The sequence below is a fragment of the Balaenoptera borealis genome (genome assembly GCF_965194805.1).
Source record: "Balaenoptera borealis genome assembly, chromosome: 3".
Classification (NCBI taxonomy): Eukaryota; Metazoa; Chordata; class Mammalia; order Artiodactyla; family Balaenopteridae; genus Balaenoptera; species Balaenoptera borealis.
Genome location: NC_138866.1, coordinates 83,053,638 through 83,074,562, shown reverse-complemented (window position 1 = coordinate 83,074,562; position 20,925 = coordinate 83,053,638). Strand labels below are relative to the sequence as shown.

Sequence of the window (20,925 nt, the reverse complement as noted above, 5' to 3'; positions counted from 1 at the left end):
AATTTTTTGAGAGCACCTAATGAGAGGAAAACACAATGCAGAATGTATAGCTACAAAGTATACAAAATTCTACATGAGAAAAAAGATTTGTTTTGAAGACTGAAAATGCAAGTGACATGAAGGCAGCATAATAAGTAGTCATGGAGAGAAGAGCACGCTACAATGAGAGATGAGTTAAATTTGCTTCTCAATGAGATCATGAAGTTGGAGACTCTCCTGAAGTACTATCAAATAACCAAACAAATCTTCAAGGTATAAAAAGTGAAAGAGTAACACAAACTCAGTCCTAAAACATAAGAGAGGTAATGCTCATTTGGACTAATTCTCCCCAGAATTAAAAAAATTTAAAACATTAGCTCTTCAAGAAACAAAACCCAAGGATCTTAATACACCCCACAGGATGAGGAACACTGACCCAGGGGACCCTCTTTTCAGCCCAGTGCACAACACCTGGAAGAGCGCCTGGCCAACACTGGCAGGAACCCCAGTTTCTCAGTCTGAATGTGGTTTTTCTGGGCACTTCCTCACACTCAGGCCCCCCAAAATAAACTGATGTAAGCATGTGTCTATTTCTGTTAAAAGTACTGGAGTGAAGGATAAGACTATAAAAAACTGAGAATTTTATCAGCCATTCCACATAGGAGCAAATCTTTTGGTTCCAAGGCATGAGGGTTAATGACAGCCTGCGATTAAACTTTACTGGTTTACAAGATGAGCAGCAGAGTGAGGACGAGGTTTGGGAAATTAATTAAAAATACTAACACAAGGGCTTCCCTGGTGGCGCAGTGGTTGAGAGTCTGCCTGCCAATGCAGGGGACACGGGTTCGAGCCCTGGTCTGGGAAGAGCCCACATGCCGCGGAGCAACTAGGCCCGTGAGCCACAATTACTGAGCCTGCGCGTCTGGAGCCTGTGCTCCACAAGAGAGGCCGCGATACTGAGAGGCCCGCGCACCGTGATGAAGAGTGGCCCCTGCTTGCCGCAACTGGAGAAAGCCCTCGCGCAGAAACGAAGACCCAACACAGCCATAAATAAATAAATATATTAAAAAAAAAAAAAAACATTAACACAAGAGGGAGAGGGATGGACTGGGAGTCTGGGGTTGGTAAATGCAAACTATTACATTTAGAATGGCTAAACAACAAGGTCCTACTGTAGAGCACAGGGAACTATATCCACTCTCCTGGGATAAACCATAATGGAAAAGAATATTAAAAAAAGAATGTATCTATGTGTAAAACTGAGTCAATTTGCTGTACAGCAGAGACTGGCACAACATTGTAAATCAACTATGCTTCAATTAGAAAAAAATACTAACAATTTTTTCATTACACAACCATGTAAATATACTTGACACTACTGAACTATACACTTAAAAATTGTTAAGCTAGTATATTTTATGCCATGTGTTTTTAACCACAGCACATAAAAGAAAAAGTTACACAATTCAAACCACTTTCAGGTGTTTGGTCTAGGATTGTTACCTAGATTCCGCTCATCACATCCCCCTTAAATTTTGATGGCAAGACTCGGCTCAGCATGGCCTCTTGTTTCTTACCTGCCTCCGTTCTCATATGCTGTAATGTGGGGAAGGAACTAGTCTGTGTGAAAAAACAACAAATCTAGAAATAAAGTAACATGTGCAAGCTAGATAATCTGGGCAAGTCTTTGGTTTTAAGTCTGTGAAGATGCCCCTCCCCCCCACCAAAATGATGATAGTAAAATCTAAGAAATTAGATTCTATGTCAAATGCCTTAATCACTGACTTCCCTCCATATCTCTTTTTCTAAATAGACCCCAATACATTTGGGAATTATTTCAGTCAATAAAAAAATTTTGAGAGCTTTTTACCAGGCACTAGGCATGTAGGTGTGAACAAATACAGAGACTCTGTCCTTATGAAGCCAGCCTACTCTCATACAATGTAAAGGTGGCATTTCAAATTAGTGGAAAAGACTGAAAAAAATCATCTGTGTTAGTCTAACTGGCTAGTTGGGGGTGAAAGTAGGCAGCCTAGATTCATACTCAGACAGAGGTAAGAACTTTAAAAAATAAAAAGCTATTTCTATATTTATTTGATGGAAGTTTAAAAACAAAGTCATGAAAGAATTAAAAGACAGTCTTGAAGAATTCATTCTTTTGGTAACACTGGAGCAGGGAAAAAAAACAAACCACAGGGACCATGTAACAACAATAAAATGAAAAAAAAAGGTCATTTTGACTATATTAAAGTTTTAAAAAATTGCATAAATTACCTAAATATCAAAATGCATAGGGGGCTTCCCTGGTGGCGCAGTGGTTGAGAATCTGCCTGCCAATGCAGGGGACACGGGTTCGAGCCCTGGTCTGGAAGGATCCCACATGCCGCAGAGCAACTGGGCCCGTGAACCACAACTGCTGAGCCTGCGCGTCTGGAGCCTGTGCTCCGCAACAAGAGAGGCCGCGACAGTGAGAGGCACGCGCACCGCGATGAAGAGTGGCCCCCACTTGCCGCAGCTAGAGAAAGCCCTCGCACAGAAACGAAGGCCCAACATAGCAATCAATCAATCAATCAATCAATCTTAAAAAAAAAATGCATAGTGGTTAATTAGGGGAAAATATTTGCAATATATGACCCAAAATGTTAATTTTCTTAACATACATATTAACATATAAATAGCTCTGACATATGAGTAAGAAAGTAGACAATAGAGTGTAAAAATAAACCAAACAACATTGAACAGTTCACAGAAAAAAAATCCATGGCTTACAGACAAATGTGGTCCTCATAATTTACAACTAAGGAAGTAAAAATGTTTCATCTATCTACTGACAAAGATGAAAAAGTCTGACACTACAGTGTTGGTGAAGATGTAGGAAAAGAAGCACTCATACACTACCGGTGGGCCCAGAGACAAAAGCAAGGCTTTAGGAGGGAGGTTTGCAATAGCTATCAAATTATAAATGAGCAGACCTTCGGTTGACAGAAAATTAGCCAAGATAATTAAGTTAACAATAAATTTATAACTCCAGAGGAAATTATATTTTCAACTAGTGATGTCCAAGCTTTAGTATGTAAAAGAATTTTTAGCATGTATTCCCAAAATGTTATTTATAAATAACATACATATGCTTCTAAACCAAATCTACATTATAACACATCCCCCAAAAAGAAGTTTAAAAAACTTCAGATGTTTAAAAAACCTAAAGTTTACCCAGGTCAATAATTCTGAGCTGAACTTACTGGCAACAAATTTGGCCTGAACCGACATGAGGCTATTAATAGTCTTCATCCATCCCACTGAGTGTGAATATTTGCATATTCACATGGTTTGTTGTGTTTGATTCTGCATGCTGCTCCAGACACTGAGTGAGGTATTAGGTAAGTATGGAATGTGCACATGTGGCCATGAACACAAACACTTCTGAATTCTGAAACTTATCAGGCCTCAGGGTTTTGCATAAAGGATTGTGGGCTTGCATAACCTTTCCCTAAAGACTGGCAAATAATAAGTATTTGTTGAATGACTACATTTTTTTTAAACTTTTTAAAACTTTTTTTTAATTGAAGTATAGTTGATTTACAGTGTTAATTTCTGCTGCACAGCAAAGTGACTCAGTTATACACATACATACAATCTTTTATATTCTTTTCCAATATGGTTTATCCCAGGATATTGAATATAGTTCCTTGTGCTATACAGTAGGACCTTGTTGCTTATCCATTCTACATGTAATAGTTTGCATCTATTAATCCCAAACTCCAAGTCCATCCCTCCCCCACCCCCCCCCCCTTGGCAACCACAAGTCTGTTCTCTATGTTGAATGACTACATTCTGATTCATCCTTATGACCACCAATTATTTGCCTAGTAAAGTGTTAAGCCTATTTGCCCGTGTACCTCAGGGTACAGCTATCTGAATCCTTCTACCTGCCTATTACAGTTTTTGATTTTGTTTGCTCTATCTTGTTATAAAGACCACCAGCTATAAATTCTGAGATTATCAGTATCCCTACATACAGCAGTACCTTTGTCTTTTGTTTTCTTGCAGTCTTAGGATCAGATAATTAAGCTGTGTAAAGTAAATAAACTGTCTCTGAATGAAGTCTTAGGAGCTTTGTATTGAGTCACCATGTAAACTTTGCAACACGTATTTTGGCTTCATGAGCAGACTTCCTGGTTCTCAATGTTTGGGAACAGAGAAGTTACCAGATAACCAGAAAGTTACATTGTTATTTTATTATAAGCTTGTATAAGGGGAATATTTACATTTTTACTATTTCAGCTTAAAAATAACTCTTGAAATTAAGCACTAGAAAAGTAAGCTCCCTGAGGGAAGGGGGTTTGGTTTGGTTTGTGCTGGGCTGTATTCCCAATACCTAGAACAATAAATAGTTAATGAAGGAAGGGAAACGTTGGGTGAGAAGGAAAATGTTTTGCCCTGACAGCTCCCGGAGATCCTATTTCTTGAGAAAATCCCGGATGTGACGATAAGGCACATGTTGTAAAATGCCAGAATTAAAGGTAGATGAAGGCGGCTGGGCTTCCCTGGTGGCGCAGGGTTAAGCATCCACCTGCCAATGCAGGGGACACGGGTTCAAGCCCTGGTCCAGGAAGAGCCCACATGCTGCGGAGCAACTAAGCCCCTGTGCCACAACTACTGAGCCCGCGCTCTAGAGCCCACGTGCCACAACTACGGAGCCCACGTGCTGCAGCTACTGAAGCCAGTGCGCCTAGAGCCCGTGCTCCGCAACAAGAGAAGCCACCACAATGAGTAGCCCCCACTCGCCATAACTAGGGAAAGCCCGCGTGCAGCAACGAAGACCCAACACAGCCAAAAATAAATAAAATAAATAAATTTAAAGGTAGATGAAGGAAGGTACTACCTTTTAAATAATACTACAAAGATAAGAGTTTGGTAGATAATTCTTCAAGGATGATGAGGGAAAGACTGTCAGTATCAGCAGCTTATAATGTGCCTTAACTTACTTCCAGACAAAAAGGAAAATAATATTTTAAGTCAAATGCCATTTTAAAAGGGTGAACTCAGCACACTCCCTCTCCATTGCAGCTAAGACGACTGTATTCCATACTCTCCAAGCGCCTTGGAGAAAGGTACAGAGGAAAGTTCCTCCACACAGCACAATACAGGGAGGATGCCTGAGGAGTACAATGGGATTACATGGTTAATAGTTTTGAACACAGACGGGAGGGTGAGGCTTCTGATTGAAGGCATCAGTAAGATCTGCGCAAGAGCCCCCAAAGCGTTCCCAAAGTTGCAGTGGGTCCCTATGAATGCGCTGTTGTATCAAACTCAAGGGCTTTCAGGGAGGAAAAAAGGCAGGACAGTAAGGAGGCAGGGAAGTTATGGAACGTCAGTAGGAATAAGAAACAGCGTGAGCTAAGACTGGAGCCGACGTGGGGAAAAGGGTGTAAGAGAATTCGGCCCAGTTGGGGGTTCTGGAGACCCGCCAAGCGGCTGCAGGCGCAAGGACAGAAAGTGAGCGTGGGTGGAATCGCGAGAGATGAAAGGACTCCAGAATCCTAAGTGGGGGTCGGCGGTTCGGCTCCGGCAGGGCCGGGCGGGCCTGGCCGGGGTAGATCGAGCCAGGGGAGCTGGGCCGCAGCACACCAGCCCCGACCAGACAAGCCACGTTCCTACCCGTCCGCACGCGTCCGGCCGCAGGTCCTGGAAGTCGGAGCCGTAGATGGCCTCCAGGGCCTGCAGCTCGTGGTCCTGTCGCTGTGGGTAGCTCTCCGGCGGCTCGTCCCGGCCACGCCCGTGGGCCCCGCGGCCCCCAGCCATGGTAGTGCGGTGGGCAAGGCAAGGCAAAGCAGCCTTGCGGAGGTGGGTGGGCCCTAGGCGGGCTCCGCTCCGGGGGCGGGACCGTGGGCGGGGATCCAAGCCGGAGGCGGGGTCAGGGATGGGGAGAGCTCCGCGCTTGGGGGAAGGATCACAGCCGGAGCTCCACTCCGGGAGGGGGCATGTGGGCGGGGCGTCGCGCCGGGGGCGGGGTCAGGGTTGGGGTGGGGCTCGGCGCCCAGCAGGATCCCCGCCGGAACTCCGCGCCCCGGGCCGGCTCTTGGGTGAGAAGCGGCGTCACGAACGCTATTAACGCGTGAGCAGCGTAGGCATGGGAGCGAGGCCGGGGGAAGGTTTAGCCCACATTCTGCTGGGGGAACTGAGCGGAGGAACCTGCAGGGGCGTGGGAGATCAAATCCATCAGAATGGAATGCCAAGGGGTATGGTTTTCACGAAATAAGTCTCTTTCACAGAAATGCCTGCTGGAACTCCTTCACTCTGGCATGGGTAGGAGACAGGAGCTCTGAAGGGCAGACTTTGATGGGTTTTCCAGCCGCTTTGACTCACCTTAAGCCTTCCCAGAAGACGACCAGGAGTAAAAATCATGACCGCTACTCCCCTCCCCGCCAGTTTTTTACCCTCGAACTCGTCCCCTTAACCATAGATTCAACATCCCAGTGCATGTTCTCTGTTCCTACATGCCTACCCTAGGGGTCAACAGTACCACCATGAAATTTCGATTGAAAAATGTCTTTCCACTCAGGCATCTTATGAGCAACATTCCCATGAAGAGAATTATGTTGCATGCCCAGTTTACTTAATGTGAATTGAGGAGGTCTTTCTGTTATATCCTGTCTCCAACCAATGTTGATTTAGAATAATCATATCGTACTACCTCAAGTTAAGTTTAAGTGACATTTCCTTCTGTCTGCCTTGCTTACCCCTATACTATTTGCTAAATAATGATTATTTGTACTATTTGCTAAATAATGATTATTTAAGTATCTTGCTGTCATCTATCTACTCAGTTGTGGCCAGATAACACAAAGGCACTAGTTTGACCCGAGGCCCCTTCAAACCATCTTCTCCTTCCCTCCCCTAGGGACCTGTTCTTTTTCCAGTGATGCCTGTCTAGGTAAATGGCACCACCCCCTCCCCATTGGCCCAAGCCAACTAAGAGTAATCCTGGATTCCCTCTCTCTCATCTCTCACATCCAGATAGTTACAATTTCTTCCATTCATCCACTTCACTCCATCCCACTGCCACTAACTTGGTTCAGGTCACCATCATCTCTTCCCTGGATGACTTCAACAGCTGGGAAACTAGTCACTGCTTTCATTCTTGCCCCACTTTAAGCCATTCTTCCTATTGCAGCCAGAGTAATGTTTCTAAATAAAAAATATGATCATATCACCCCAGTTCTTAAAATCCTTCCATTTCTCCATTTTTTTAAATTAAAATACTCTAGTTATGGAAAAATTTCACACATACATTAAAGTAGGGGAAATATTACAATACCCCCCTGTACTCATCACTCAGCTTCAACAAATTTAGAATCTTATTCAATCTTATTTCATTTCTCCCCTCTTCCCACCCCTCAACACAGACACACACACACACACCCCTCCCTAGGAGTGAATCTTAAAGAAAATCTCAGACATCATATCATTCTTTTTATGAACACTTAAGTACATATGTCTAACAGATAAGGACATTTTATGAACATAATACTGTCCTTATACCTTAAAAATATAACAGTTGCTTAACATTATTTAATACCCAATTTATGTTCAAAATTCTCCATCTGTCTAAAATTAGAATCTGTAGTGGATGCTGGACCTATAAAGGATATAATCAAAACAATCAGCAAAATTTGAAGGGGGTCTTGTGGATTAGACAGCATTATTATATCAGTGTTAACTTCCTGAGTTTACTGATTGTACTGTGGTCAAATAGAAAGTGTCCTTGCTATTAGGAAATTTCCACTCAAACCGTAAGGGGTAATAGGGTATTACATATACAATTAGCTCCCAAGTGATTCAGAAAATAAAGAGAGAGATGATAAGTCAAACATAGATGTCAAACATTGGGGGGAATTTAGGTGAAGGATGTATGAGAGTTCTTTGGATAATTCTTACAACTTTTATATAAGTTTGAAATTATTTCAAAGTCAAAATTTCACAACAAAAACCCTGGCAAACTGTTCTCCAAAGTGTTGTACTATATTATATTCCCACCAGTTTAGGAGGGTTCTAGTTACTCTGCATCTTTGTCAGTAATTGTTATTGTCAATCTTTTAAATTTTAAACATTGTAATTGGTGTGTAGTAGTATCTCATTGTGCCTTAATTTACATTTCCCTAATGATTAATAATGTTAATCAGCTTTTCATGTGCTTATTTGTCATTCATATATCTTCTGTCTGTTCATATCTTTTGCTCATTTTAAAAATTGTATTTTTTATATTATTATTGAGTTTTGAGAATTCTTTATATATTCTGAAGTAAGTCCTTTATCAGATATGTAATTTGCAAAAATTTTCTCCCAGTCTGTAGCTTGCCTTTTCATTCTCTTAACAGTGTTTTACAAAGAGCATAGTTCTTACTTTTGAGGGAGTTCAATTTATCAGTTTTTATCTTTCATGAATCGTGTTTTGTCATCCTATCCAAGAAATTTTTGCCTAACTCAAAGTCACAAAGATTTTCCTCCATGTTTTCATCTAGAAGTTTTATAGTTTTCAGTTTTACATTTAGGCCTATCATGAGTTTTAGTTAAAAAGTTAAACATATACCTACCCTATGACACAACTATTCACCGCTAGATATTTATTTACCCAAGAGAAATGAAAGCATATGTCCATGAACAGACTTGTAAATGAATGTTCATAAACCCTTAATCGCCAAACTGAAAACAACCCAAATGCTCATCAAAAGTGATGGACAAACTTGTTTCTTGGAAAAACAAATTGAGATGTATCAATACAATCAATGGAACACTATTCAGCAATAAAAAGAAATATGCTATCTATATAATAATAACATGGATAAATCTCAAAGTAATTATGCTGAGTGAGAGAAGCCAGACAAAAGAGTACATATTGTATGATTCCATTTATATAAAATTCTAAAAATACAAACTTAGTAATAGAAGATAAGCGATTGCCTGGTGTCAGGATGACAGAGATGAGCCACAGGGAGGGATTCCAGAGGGACAAGAAGAAACTCCTGGGAGTGATGGATATATTCATTATCTTGATTGTGGTGATAGTTTCACAGGTGTTTGCATATATTAAAACTGATCAAACTGTAGAATATATGCAATTTATTGTATGTCAATTATACTCTAATAATCTGTTAAAAGGAAAAGGTTGTTGTTGTTGCTTTGTTTTGTTTTACAGTGCTTTGTTTGTATTAGGATCCAACCAGTGTCCACACATTGCATTTGGTTGCCCTACGTGAAATAACTCAGCAGTCCTGGGATCATTCGAAAGTAAAGACTGGTACTTGATTGGCTTCCGGCAGATAACCTCTAAACTCTTGGAGCACCCAGACTGGTAAGATTGTTTTTGTGTAACTGGGGTTCACAATTTGTCAGGACACCCCAAGATTTCCTTATTCTCCAGGCCCTCCCTAAACCCTTAGATCAGTTCTCCAAGGAAGAGACTCTACTTCCTCATGCCCTCCCTGCTCCCCAAAAGTACATCTCCTGGTCTTCCTGTTTACCCTCAACTTCCCAAAGAAAAACTTCCAGACTGTTGGTCGTTGTGCCCAAATTTTAAAACTACATTCCCTTTCATTCCTGAAGGATATTTTCACTGGATATAGAATTTGGGGTCAGTGGTTCTTTTCTTTCAGCCCTTGAAAATGTTATGCCACTTCTTTCTGGCCTTTGTGATTTCAATTAGATCTCTGGTATCATTCACATTGTTTTTCCCCTATAGGTAAAGTGGCATTTCTCTATGGCTACTTTTAAAGATTTTTTTTCTTTGTCAGTGTCCAGAAGTTTGATTATGATGTGTCTTGGTATAGATTTCTTTGGGTTTATCATGTTTAGAGCTCACTCAGCTTCTTGAATCTGTAGGCTTATGATTTTTGCCAAATATGGGAAATTTTCAGCCATTACTTCTTTGAATACTTTTTTGGACCTGCCCTCTTTCCTGTCTCCTTGTAGGAGGTAAAAGCACTTAATTGTTCTTAAAGCTCTCTGTGGCCTGGCAGGAGTAGGAGAGGCAAGGTGGCTCCTGCTGTTCAAGAAATTATGAAATAAAAATAGCTTTTTTTTTTTTTTTGCATCAGTTTGTGGGTATTTGTATGCATTTACATATTTATATACCCAAATGAATCTTGTCCTTTAAATTCTGGAATAAATTAAGTATATATTTTTCTTCCGAAGCTGTGCCATTACTTACAAGTCAGACTGTGAGTCGTAGTATTTTATAGTCATATCTCATCTTTTAGCAAAGAAGATACGGTCTTGATCACTTAATTCACCAGAATTGGTCCTAGATAACTTTTGGCTCTATCAGAAAATTCAAATTTATTCTTAAAGGACATATTTGTTACCATCAGCAAAAGAATGTTTCCTTTTATGATACAGGAAAGAATATTCCAACTTCTGAAGTTAGTTATAAAAGAGAGTCACAAATACGTGTTAAGAAATCATGATATTCTTCAACAGTTAAACAGCTTCCCAGGGTGACTCCTTTAAAGGTGATAATATTCATGGATATTTTAGTTTTGGCATACTTGCTATTAAAAAATTAGTCAGGTTGCTTTATAATCACTACGTGTATATGTGTGTGTGCATGTGTCTATGTGTCTGTGTATATGAAATTGCTGAGGCTTTCTGGGGGAAGGGGTATTCAATCTCTCACCTTCCAGATATTCTTGATGAATGTAATAGCAATCTAAAGGTGCAAGGACTATTACAAATTGGGAAACTGCATTAGGAGTTATAGATTCATATCAGTAGAAAACCATTTCCCAGTCCACATATTGAGATAATTTAGAATATGCAAATTATTAGTATTAGTAAATATAATTAGTAAATTATTATACTAATTACATTATTTACTATAATTAGTAAATTATTAGTATTAGCTTTTTTAAACAGATAATTTCTTTGTTGGTAATTTAACATACCCCAAACAAAGAACCATAAAGTAAACGTATTTAGCCCAATAGTGTAAAGGCTAAATTGTGGACTTCTAAATCTTTAACCAAAAGCCATTTTGTCCTTTGTTAATTGCAAAGTAAGTGGTTCTTCCATTTTTTGAAATAGAGGACTTGTTAGGCAGTGGTTTATTTATATCTACAAAGAGAGAATTCTTTAAAATGTTGAAAGATGATGCTTTATTTCCCTTTTGATATTTGTTGTCTTTAAGCATCAATAAACAGGAATCAATCTTATATAGTTACGTTTCATTGATTTCCTATGATGTGCCAGGTACTGTTAGAGATTTTCATTAACTTGGTATTTTATTGTCCTCTAAACAGCCTTGCAATATAGGCATTTTAATCGCTATTTGGTAGAGGAGGAAACTGAGCTTAGAGAGGTCAGTAACTGCCCAGTGTCACAAGTGGAAATAGGGGAGCAGGCATTCAAACCCAGGTCAAACTGACACCAACATCATACTGCCCCCCTTCCCCCCGTCCCGGTTACTAGACTCTTTATCTTGAGGGAGTTGGTAGGTTTGCCTGTATAAAGTGACAATCTGAGTATACTAAGCTTAAGTACTCCCCCCAAAAAGCTATTTAAATGACATAAATTTATTGGAGACCAGTATGTTTTTGGACATGAAATATTCCAGTAGTTCAATTCAAAGATGCCCAGAGACTTTATTATCAGCTACCACTTTAATTTTACAAGGACCTAGGATATCCTTATTGCCCCCAATATACACAGAGATTTTGTTTTAAGCCCTAACTCAGTATCTTCCATTCCCGGGAAATAAAGTCTATGCTCTCTTAAATATGCAGGCCCCAGTTTTCATGACTCTATCTGCCGGGATAGGCTGGGTTATACTGTGATAATGAGCAGCTCCAAAAATCTTGGTTGTTTAGTATAACAAAGGTTTATTCCTTGCTTATATAAAATTTGTTGTTATGTCTGGGTGGTCTCTAGGGCGTCTGCAACCCCCCTGCCACCCCCCCCCCCACACACACACAATATGGTGACTCAGAAACACAGGCTGCTTCAATATTTCAGCTCTTCAACACAAGTCCCCTTCCACAATCACAATGGCAGGGCAGCAGAGAGACTTGAAAATCACAACAAGCTTTTCACTGCCGCAGCTCAGAAATGACTCGTCACTTCTGCTCACATATCATTAGTCATTATAGTCACATGGGCCTGCCCATTTGCAGGGGCAGCCGAGAAAAATAGTCTTCTGTGTGCCTGGAAGAAGAGGAGAATGAGATATCACTGAACACTAGTAATGTTTACATAATAACCTGCATTGTTTATGTCTTTTGTATAGGTATAGAATTAGCCATTTGGAAATAGAACTACTTATTCCAGATGGGTAGCCCGGGGCCATAAGGATCCCTCTTTCCTCAGCACACTGCTGCTTGGGCTTACCGACTCAAAACACTTCCAGCTTTTCTCTTCTCTCCATCTTTAGCGAGAGACCATGCAGGGACATTTGAAAGTGTAGTGTTGGGGACAGGAGGCAGGAGGAAGAGACCTTCAATGATGAAAAGGAAGAAGGAAGGGGAAATAAACCCATAGGCTCCTCCTCACTTCCCGCCACCTTCCCCTTGGGCTTTGCAATTATCTCAGATCCTATCCATCTCTTCTTTCCCCTACCCAGCTCCCTTCCTGCTCTTCAATAAATACCCAAGAAAGTTGGAATCCAGGAATTCTTTTGAACATAAATGGATCCTATTTCATTCTATAGGTATGGAAAGATGTTATTAGCACCTACATGTAAATTTTGCCTATCACCACACCATGGGAGTATAAGAGAAAAAACAGAGAAGGAAATAGGCTTTTAAAAATTACCACAGAGATTTATCATAAGGAGCTGGCTCATGCAGTTTTGGAGGCTAAGTCCCAAGATCGGCAGTTGGCAAACTGGAGACCCAGGACTGTCGATGGTGTTGTTCTAGTCCCGTCTAAAGGCCTGAGAACCAAGAGAGCTGATGGTGTCCTTCCAGTCTGAAGGCCACCAGGCTTAACACTCAGAAGAGCCAAGGTTTCAGGTCTGAAGGCAGGGAAAAGCTTATATACCAGCTCGAAGGTTGTGAGGCAGAGGAAATCCTCTTTTACTCAGCTTTTATGTTCTAGCCAGATCTTCAACTGATTAGATGAGGCTCACCCACAATAAGGAGGGCAATCCCTTTACTCAGTCTACAGATTCAAATGTTAATCTCATCCAGAAATATCCTCATAGACACACCCAGAATAATGTTTGGCCAAATATCTGGGCAACCGTGGCCCTGTCACAAAATCCCTAAGCAAATCCCAGGAGGTATATGATTAAGGAAGAGGTGATTGGAGAAAGCTTCGAGAATCTGTTCTATTCCACATTTCTGTGTTCCTGCCTTCCCAGCACAGGGCATTAACATTAGTTAAATGAGTGGATTACTGGCACAAGGAGAAGAGTAATTCTTGTAAACACTGAGAAGAAAGTAGACCTTTGGAGAGCTAGGTAGACCTACAGACTGAGTAGGGCCTCCCTGGGAGTCCTTAATCCCCAGAGCCTCTCCTTCTTTTTGCCCCACTCTGCCTGGGAACCCTATCATCCTGTTTATTATTTCTATAGGGAAATGGATCCTGAGCGCTACACAACTAACTTTAAAACTTTGGGAACACAAAGTGTTTTTAAGCTGGGAGAATGCCTTCTTATACTATTCATTATGGGAGAAAAATGTAAGGAAAAATTACTACGCATTATCTAAGAGCCAGAGGTTGCCTATTTTTTTATTCCATTTTCTATTATCTGCTTTTAGTGTAGCTCCAGAAAGTTTCGGATGAAAATTAGCTAGCACATAAATGTGTAGGCTGGTGGTCCTAATCACCTGCCTTCAGCTATGGCTGTGTACCAGTTTGCTGCCAGGTGTTAATATTGGCTAGCTCATATCCCTGTAATACCTGTACACGGTAACTGAAGAGGACTGTAATTAATTTATGTGGTTTTTGACCTCTTCCGGTTTCATTCCAGAAAAAAATATCTAAAAACGAGAACTTTGGAAGGATTTTTTTGATAAAAGGAAAATAGATATTATGGCAGATTTTATTTTCCTTAAATGACTGCAACAATCTCTCTCATTCCACCTGCTGTTCTTACAATATGATGGACACTCCCTCCACTGAGAGGTGTAGTCTCTGTCCTTTCCCCTTATATGTGGCAGCTTTTGACTGCTTCAACAAATAGAGTACAGTGGAAGTGATGTTCTGTGACTTCTGAGATGAGTCATAAAAGTCGTCCACCTCCCCGCCTTGTCCTCTTGGGACTCTTATCTTGAATGCTCACTTTTGGAACATAGCTGCCACGCTGTAAGAAAGCCAAGCAGCCACAGGGAGAGGCCACATACAAGCATTCCAGCTGACAGGCCCAGCTGAGGTCCCAACAACAGCCAGCATCAACTGCCAGACATGTTAGTTAACAAGCCTTCAGATTCCATACCCTGGCTTTGACTTTGAGCTGCCCCAGTTGATATCATGTGGAGCAGAGATAAGCAGTCCCAATGGGTCTTGCCAGAATTGCATATTTATGAGCAAAATAAGTGATTGCTGTTGTAATTTAGGCCACTAAGTTTGTGATGAGCAGACAGGTATAAATAACCCTACTATAGACATTTGACATATATTTAAATCATGTCCAATCGCTTACATCAATCTTATTTTTTTATTAGAATATAGTTGCTCTACAATATTGTGTTAGTTTATATTGTACAGCCAAGTGAATCAGCTATACGTATACATATATCCCCTCATTTTTGGATTTCCTTCTCATTTTGGTTACCAACAGAGCACTGAGTTCCGTGTGCTATACAGTAGGTTCTCGTTAGTTATCTACTTTATACATAGTATCAATAGTGTATATATGTCAATCCCAATCTCCTAATTCATCCCACCCCCCCTTTCCCCCTTCTTACATCAATATTAAATTATCTTGTAATCAGTGAAAATTTCATATAGCCCATGGCCATAAGAAGTATACCACTCTGATCTCATCCTTGGTCCTATATTGTCACAAGGCAATCCTTCCTCAAGAATCACGGTGACCCCTCAGTTTATCAGGTTCTTTTTTTTTTTTTTTGGCTGCGTTGGGTCTTCATTGCTGCGCGCAGGCCCTCTCCAGTTGCAGGGAGCTGGGGCTGCTCCTCGCTGCGTGCGGGCTCCAGGTGCACAGGCTCAGTAGTTGTGGCTCGCGGGCTGCAGAGCGCATGCTCAGTGGTTCAGGCGCATGGGCTTAGTTGCTCCGCGGCATGTGGGATCTTCCCGGACCAGGGCTCGAACCCGTGTCCCCTGCATTGGCAGGCAGATTCTTAACCACTGCGGCACCAGGGAAGCCCCTATCAGGTTATTTCTTGACTCAACTAACCCCATACCCTAACACCAGTTTACGGGCTGGAAAGAATTTACTGGTATCTTCTCGGAATACAAAATGAGAGGTTTCTTGCTTTATTAAACACTCTTTACATCTGAAAAATTGAAAAATGTTTTCCTCACATTTATCCCAATCCTTTTTAGTAGTTTTGAATAGGGATGGCAAGTGATGGTGAGTAAAGGGGTATTTTTACAACTGTCACTACACAACTCATTTACACATCTTCCCTAACCTTTCCTAAGGAGTGTGCTGGATATTGCTGAATTATTATTATAAATTATGTTTTGTAATGACTACAGTGTAAGGGGTTTCATCTTGAAAAATATGTTTGGACTCCCAGAACAAATTTTAACTGCTGGAAATGACTTATTTTTTTGAAAATACAGTTTATCATTAATTTTCCTTCCATTTCTCTATCTCTTTTCTTTTTTTTTTTTTTTTGTCTCCAAAATGTTCAAAATACCTGCTTACATAGAGAATTATGTGCAGGTATTTTGAGAATCCAGATGTACAAGACATGGACCTTCGCCCTTTCAAGAAGAATAAGTAATAAGGGTTAATAGGGAAAGTGAAGTAGCCCTATGGTAGCACGATCAGCCTTGGGATAACCAAGAAATATCTCTGTAATTTTAATCAATTCGTAAGAGTTATTGTCGTGGGACCTAGTCCTACCAGTTCATTTGTCAAAGCCCTCTACCGTGTCCTTCACTCCTGAAAAAGAAACAGTTCTCATAAGGTTAAACCAGGCAAAATTTTAGTTGTCTTTTCTTCTCATTTCTCCTTTTCTCTTCTCCCCTGATCCTCTCTCTGGATGCCATCCATACCCGTTCCTTTTCCCATTCGGCTTCTCTTTACCATTTTTTCTTGTTTACTCGCTCATCCCAGCTTCCCAACCGTTTGCATCAGCCCGCAGGAAGTTGCTCCCTCCTCAACTCTTCATTTCCAGAATCCACCTGACCGGGTTGTATTGTGTACATTTTAGAAATGAGACTCAATGAAAAGGCCCAGGAAACCGGGCACTGTATTTCTAAATCCCATCTTTCTTAAATGCTTCAGCTACACCCAAGGCCCGATGGAGGAGACTGGGCTCCTTGCCCAGGTGCCAACGACGTGGAATTATCAGCCTCAGGCAGCCCCAGCTGACGAGATGAGGAGCAGTAATGACAGCAGTAAACGAGGCGAAGCCCCGGAGGAGCCGCGAGCTTCTTCACGGCAGCCAGACATGGATCCTCCGCCCCTCCCACGCTCCCCGCCTTGGCTATCAAGATCGTGGGGGGGGGGGGGCCAAGATGGCGCCGTCCCCCCCGCCCGCGGGAGCCTGGGCGTGGGGGCGGGGCCAAGCGTGTCACGTGATCGCCCCGCGGACCGCGCGCCCCCAGCTGCCTCAAGCGCGCGCAGGCAGTTTGGCGATCTCGTAGATGGTGCCTGTTCCTTTCTAGGGGCGTATTCTCGTGTCTTCGCAAAGTCTGGAGGCTCTCTCCCTGCAGTCGAGGGCCGGAGCGGGGCCAGGAAAGGGGACACTGGGCCGTGCAGAGGCAAAGGGTCTGTGGAACGAGGTCCCTGCAACCCGCGCCGAGGCAGGAGGTCGGAACCCCCAGCGAGGGGCCGGGCCGGAGAAGCCCTCGCGGGCGTCTTGGGGGACTGTCGGGCGCTGACGGCGAGGCTATTGGGGAGGTTCGGGGCATTCCACCTTGGCCATGGGCGGCGTGGGGACCCGCAGGTCCCCTCGGGGCTCCGAGCATTTGACTTGGGCATTTTCCGGGTTTCCCATCGCCACGTAGCCTCGAAGCCAGCAGGACTGAAAAAAGGCTGCAGTCCAATGTTCTCTTGCCTCTGAGGAGAGGGGCTGAGCCCGTCCACCGGAGGGGACTCGAGAGGGCTGCCCCGGGGGTGGCCAGAAGCAGAGGTTGAAGAGGGCGGCGGGAGCGGAGAGCGCCCTCCTTGACCATCAAATGCCTCTTGTGTTTCTCTCTCTGCTGAGTGGGCTTGGACGCGCTGACCACGCGGGAGGAGGGACGGACGACGCTCGGCGGGCTCTGACCGTGCCGCCTTCATGTGGCTGCTGACGGGGACCCCGGAGGGAACGGGCATGGGGCGAAGCCTCGCCCTCTCCGCTCCCTGCCTCCCGGGCGCCGGGGCTGGCGATGTGGAGACGTGAGGGGACCCGCGGCTGCTCCGGCTTCTCCAGGTCTTCACCAGGCACCCCCGTGTTCCTCCGCGCCCGAGGCAGGAGAGAGTGGCGCGGAGGTCCGCGGCGGGCGCACGGGCGGGCTAAGACGGAGCTGGAGCTCCAGCCTCGCCATGGGGCATAACGGCAGCTGGATCTCCCGAAACGCCAGCGAGCCGCGCAACGCGTCGGGCGCCGGGGCGGAGGGCGCCAACCGCAGCGCGCTCGGGGAGTTCGGCGAGGCGCAGCTGTACCGTCAGTTCACCACCACCGTGCAGGTCGTCATCTTCATAGGCTCGCTGCTCGGTAAGCCGCCCGCAGGGGCGCCTCCCGGGTGGGCTTCCCCGAGGGCGCAGGCTCGGAGAGCCGGGATCGGGGGTCGCCAGAGCCGCCGTGGGTTTCGGGGTGCCTGGCAAAAGTGCAGATAGTTGAAGGAGGTTTAAGAATGTCAGGGTATCTGCAGGGAAGTTAAGCAGGGAGGGTCGACTCCAGCCTCCAAGCTGGAAGCAGAAGAATTCCGGTAGGGCTTGGTCCCGGCTGGAGGGTGGGTTGCCTGGTCCTGGGCGCCAGGCGGCCCTTGCGGAACGCTTCGGGATGGGCACGGGGTTGTGCCTATCACATGCCTTACCTCCCGGGTACCAGGGCGGAGCTCTGGCCCGACCTCTTGTTTACAAATAGCGAGCAACAAAGCTTCTGTTTTGTTGCTGGTGACTGATGTGTTTTGCGCTCCTATCTATTCCCTGTATATAATTTTTTTTTTTTTTTTTTTTTTTTTTTGCGAGAGCCTTATTTTGCGCGTTTTTTAAATGGCTGGCTTCTTCGGAACAGCAACCTGCTGGTAAACAAACCTGTGGAGTTAAACTCTATGTTGCCTTAGATATTTTTAAACCCCTAAACAAAACAAATCCCAATCTACTTCTTTCCCGATTTTTTTTTTTTTCTGAAGTACAGCATAAAGACAGGAAAAAAACACAAAACACCACACACAACAAATTTAGAAATACTTGTTAGGGAAAGAAAAGATCAACGAACTGAAATGAGTGGTTAGTAAAAATGTCCACTAGTGTGAGAATTACTTGTACTTCTGGTAGCTACTCTTTAAATGATAAATGATACAATGAATATTCATTTTTGTTGAGATTTGTTGAACATGTTGCATATTACTTGTAAATATGTGGCTTCCTTTAAAATATGAATTCTCTGATGTACCATTTATAAGGATGTAAAAAGATTGTTCGTAATTATGTGTGATATTATGGCCAAGAGCAGTCCTAAAGTTTCAAAGTAGGAATAGATTACTTTTTTGTAGACACCTGTGAATTATCATGGAAACAAAGATAACTGACATCAAAAAGACTATGAAACATCAACTATACTTCAATTTTAAGAAAGAGAAAAAGAAAGAATAAATAACACAATGTAATAAAAAAAAGACTATGGAAGAATTGTGTTTGGAATTTTCCTTTCGCAGCTTCTCTAATTGTCATCATCCTGTCCCACTCTAGCATAATATTTATCTTCCATTTTTTGTCATGAGGGCGTTTTCAGGAGTTGACATCAATGGGGCTATGTGTAGATTTGTGTGTGTATGTTACGATGTGTTTTTATGAGTGGAGTGTAAATGCACATTAACAAAGCGAAAGCTTGTGTCCCAAATATTTTCAGTATTCATTTAACAAACAAACACTGAACACCTACTGGGTACCAGGCACAGTGCACCGTAGATTTTAGAGAGTTAAATTCTAGTATTGTCACATTTACTTAAAGAGTAGATTATTGGGGAGGCAGTAGAAGTGGCTGCATTTTTATGTCTGCATTTATTCTGCATATATATATATATAGAGAGAGAGAGAGAGAGTTTGGTTGTTTTGTTTTGTTTTTCCCATTGGTAACTTTAACCCTGAAGAACGATGGTGCCAGGAGAAATTTTCTCATAGTTTGACTCTAAAAATTTGAGTACTATTGAAATAGAACAGCATGTGTATACAGGGCAGAGTAAATAGTGCACATTTAACAAATATTCTGCTTCCCATGTACTTTCAATTCTGGTAACTTGCATTGGATTCAGGAATTCCTAGGTAAATCTGCCCTTAATTCAACTCTTTTTCCACACAGCACTTTAATTGACATGCAAAAACTGCTTCTGTGGATGTCTTAAAAGAGGAGACTGATTTTTGCCCTTGATCTTTGGTTATGCTTGACTTGGCCTAGCTAGGATTCCCCCTTACACATGACTTAGGTCCTCCTAAGAGACTTCCATTTGCTCCTTTTTATTTTCAGAAAAAGTATAAATATGGTTAAATTTCTAGTAATCAAAAGTCAGAGAACTTGTGCAAAAGTGAAAGGCATTTCTGGTTTTCTTAAAAGCTTAACTACGTAACATTGCACTGTGCACTTGTTTCTGGTATTCTTGATTCATTGTTCTCTGAGGATTTGACCCATACAGACATATCTATGTCATCAAATCCTGGTAATGCCAATTGAGGCTCAGAGCTTAAGTTCCAAAGCCATGTGCAGTCAGTTGCAAGGCAAGTAAACTTGGGAAGCCTAGTTTCATGAAGCCCAAAAATAGAGAAAAATTATCCCAGAAGAATCTAGAAGGCTGAAAAGTAAATGGAGGTTGGAATAGTGTCTAGAACAGCATATGACACTGGTTTAATCTACTTGTTTCCTCTGTGCCCAGACATGGACAAATGAGTTTTTTCCCTTTACATAAATTCACATATACTTCCCATATTCTCTACATGGAATTTTTCATTGGGATTTCCAGAGGCCTACTATTATGTGAAAATAATTTCTTTGTACTGTTGATATCTTACAGCTCTTTTTGAAAAGTGTTTTAGTGCCCTGTATGAGGGAAAATCCCCAACAACTTTTAATAACTATAATATATCCAACCATAGGGAATGTTATTTGCTGTGTTGAAAATGAACTTGAGAATTGTATATAATATTGTTCAAATAATGCCTTTTGAAGGTTTGTGTGAGCTAGTGTCTCAGCCTTCTTTATGCAACATCTTGGGATATCTTCAGATATACCGTAGATTTTGAAAGAGAGTCAAATAATTTAGATTGCCCTTTGATAAATATATGGCACACACCACTTTTAGTAGTGAACAATGTGAAATCAAGGACTCAAAAAGAATTGGAACCATCATTTCCAATAAATGTTTTGCATTTAACTCCTCAGAGTTGATCTTTCTCTTTCTTTTTCCCCACTGTCTTTGGATTCACAATCCAAGTGCCTGGAAAGCTGGACCCCTCTCTGGTGCTTTGACTTGAAAAAGGTCAGTGGTTGTGACCTAGTCTGTTACCTCTAAGCTCCTTCTGGACAAATTGCCTGTTATCTGTTGTTACCATCTTTGGAGGCCTTTAGGAGATTTTTATAAATGCATTTGCTCTTATTTAAAGAAAATCATCAC

The 20,925-nt window shown here is 42.3% G+C and overlaps 3 protein-coding genes across 9 annotated transcripts in view; 1 reads left to right on the top strand and 2 right to left on the bottom strand.

Annotated features, from left to right (window-relative positions):
- EIF2AK4 (eukaryotic translation initiation factor 2 alpha kinase 4) overlaps positions 1–5,825 on the bottom strand; it is a 108,237-nt gene extending 102,412 nt beyond the window's left edge. For all 3 annotated transcript variants that reach the window (XR_014242518.1, XM_082384915.1, XM_082384916.1), the window contains exon 1: positions 5,641–5,825. Coding sequence is in view for 2 of the 3 variants with exons in the window: in XM_082384915.1 (XP_082241041.1) it covers positions 5,641–5,784 (144 nt within the window). In the remaining variant the exon portion in view is untranslated. The remainder of the gene's footprint in view (positions 1–5,640) is intronic.
- Positions 5,826–6,098: 273 nt separating this feature from the next.
- GPR176 (G protein-coupled receptor 176) overlaps positions 6,099–20,925 on the top strand; it is a 118,487-nt gene continuing 103,660 nt past the window's right edge. For 2 of the 5 annotated variants that reach the window (XM_082384987.1, XM_082384988.1), the window contains exon 1: positions 17,514–17,810. In XM_082384987.1, coding sequence (XP_082241113.1) covers positions 17,639–17,810 — 172 coding nt within the window. In that variant the 5' untranslated portion in view covers positions 17,514–17,638. Of the gene's footprint in view, positions 9,335–17,513; positions 17,811–20,745; positions 20,791–20,925 lie in introns of those variants that run through there. The other 3 variants (XM_082384991.1, XM_082384990.1, XM_082384992.1) reach the window with 3 other exon arrangements.
- LOC309625464 (uncharacterized protein) lies at positions 6,799–17,428 on the bottom strand (the record flags this gene model as incomplete). The annotated part of the gene is made up of 2 exons (XM_082385038.1): positions 6,799–12,177; positions 16,193–17,428. The coding sequence occupies one exon, from the start codon at positions 17,426–17,428 to the stop codon at positions 16,463–16,465; it is 966 nt and encodes a 321-aa protein (XP_082241164.1). The 3' UTR covers positions 6,799–12,177; positions 16,193–16,462.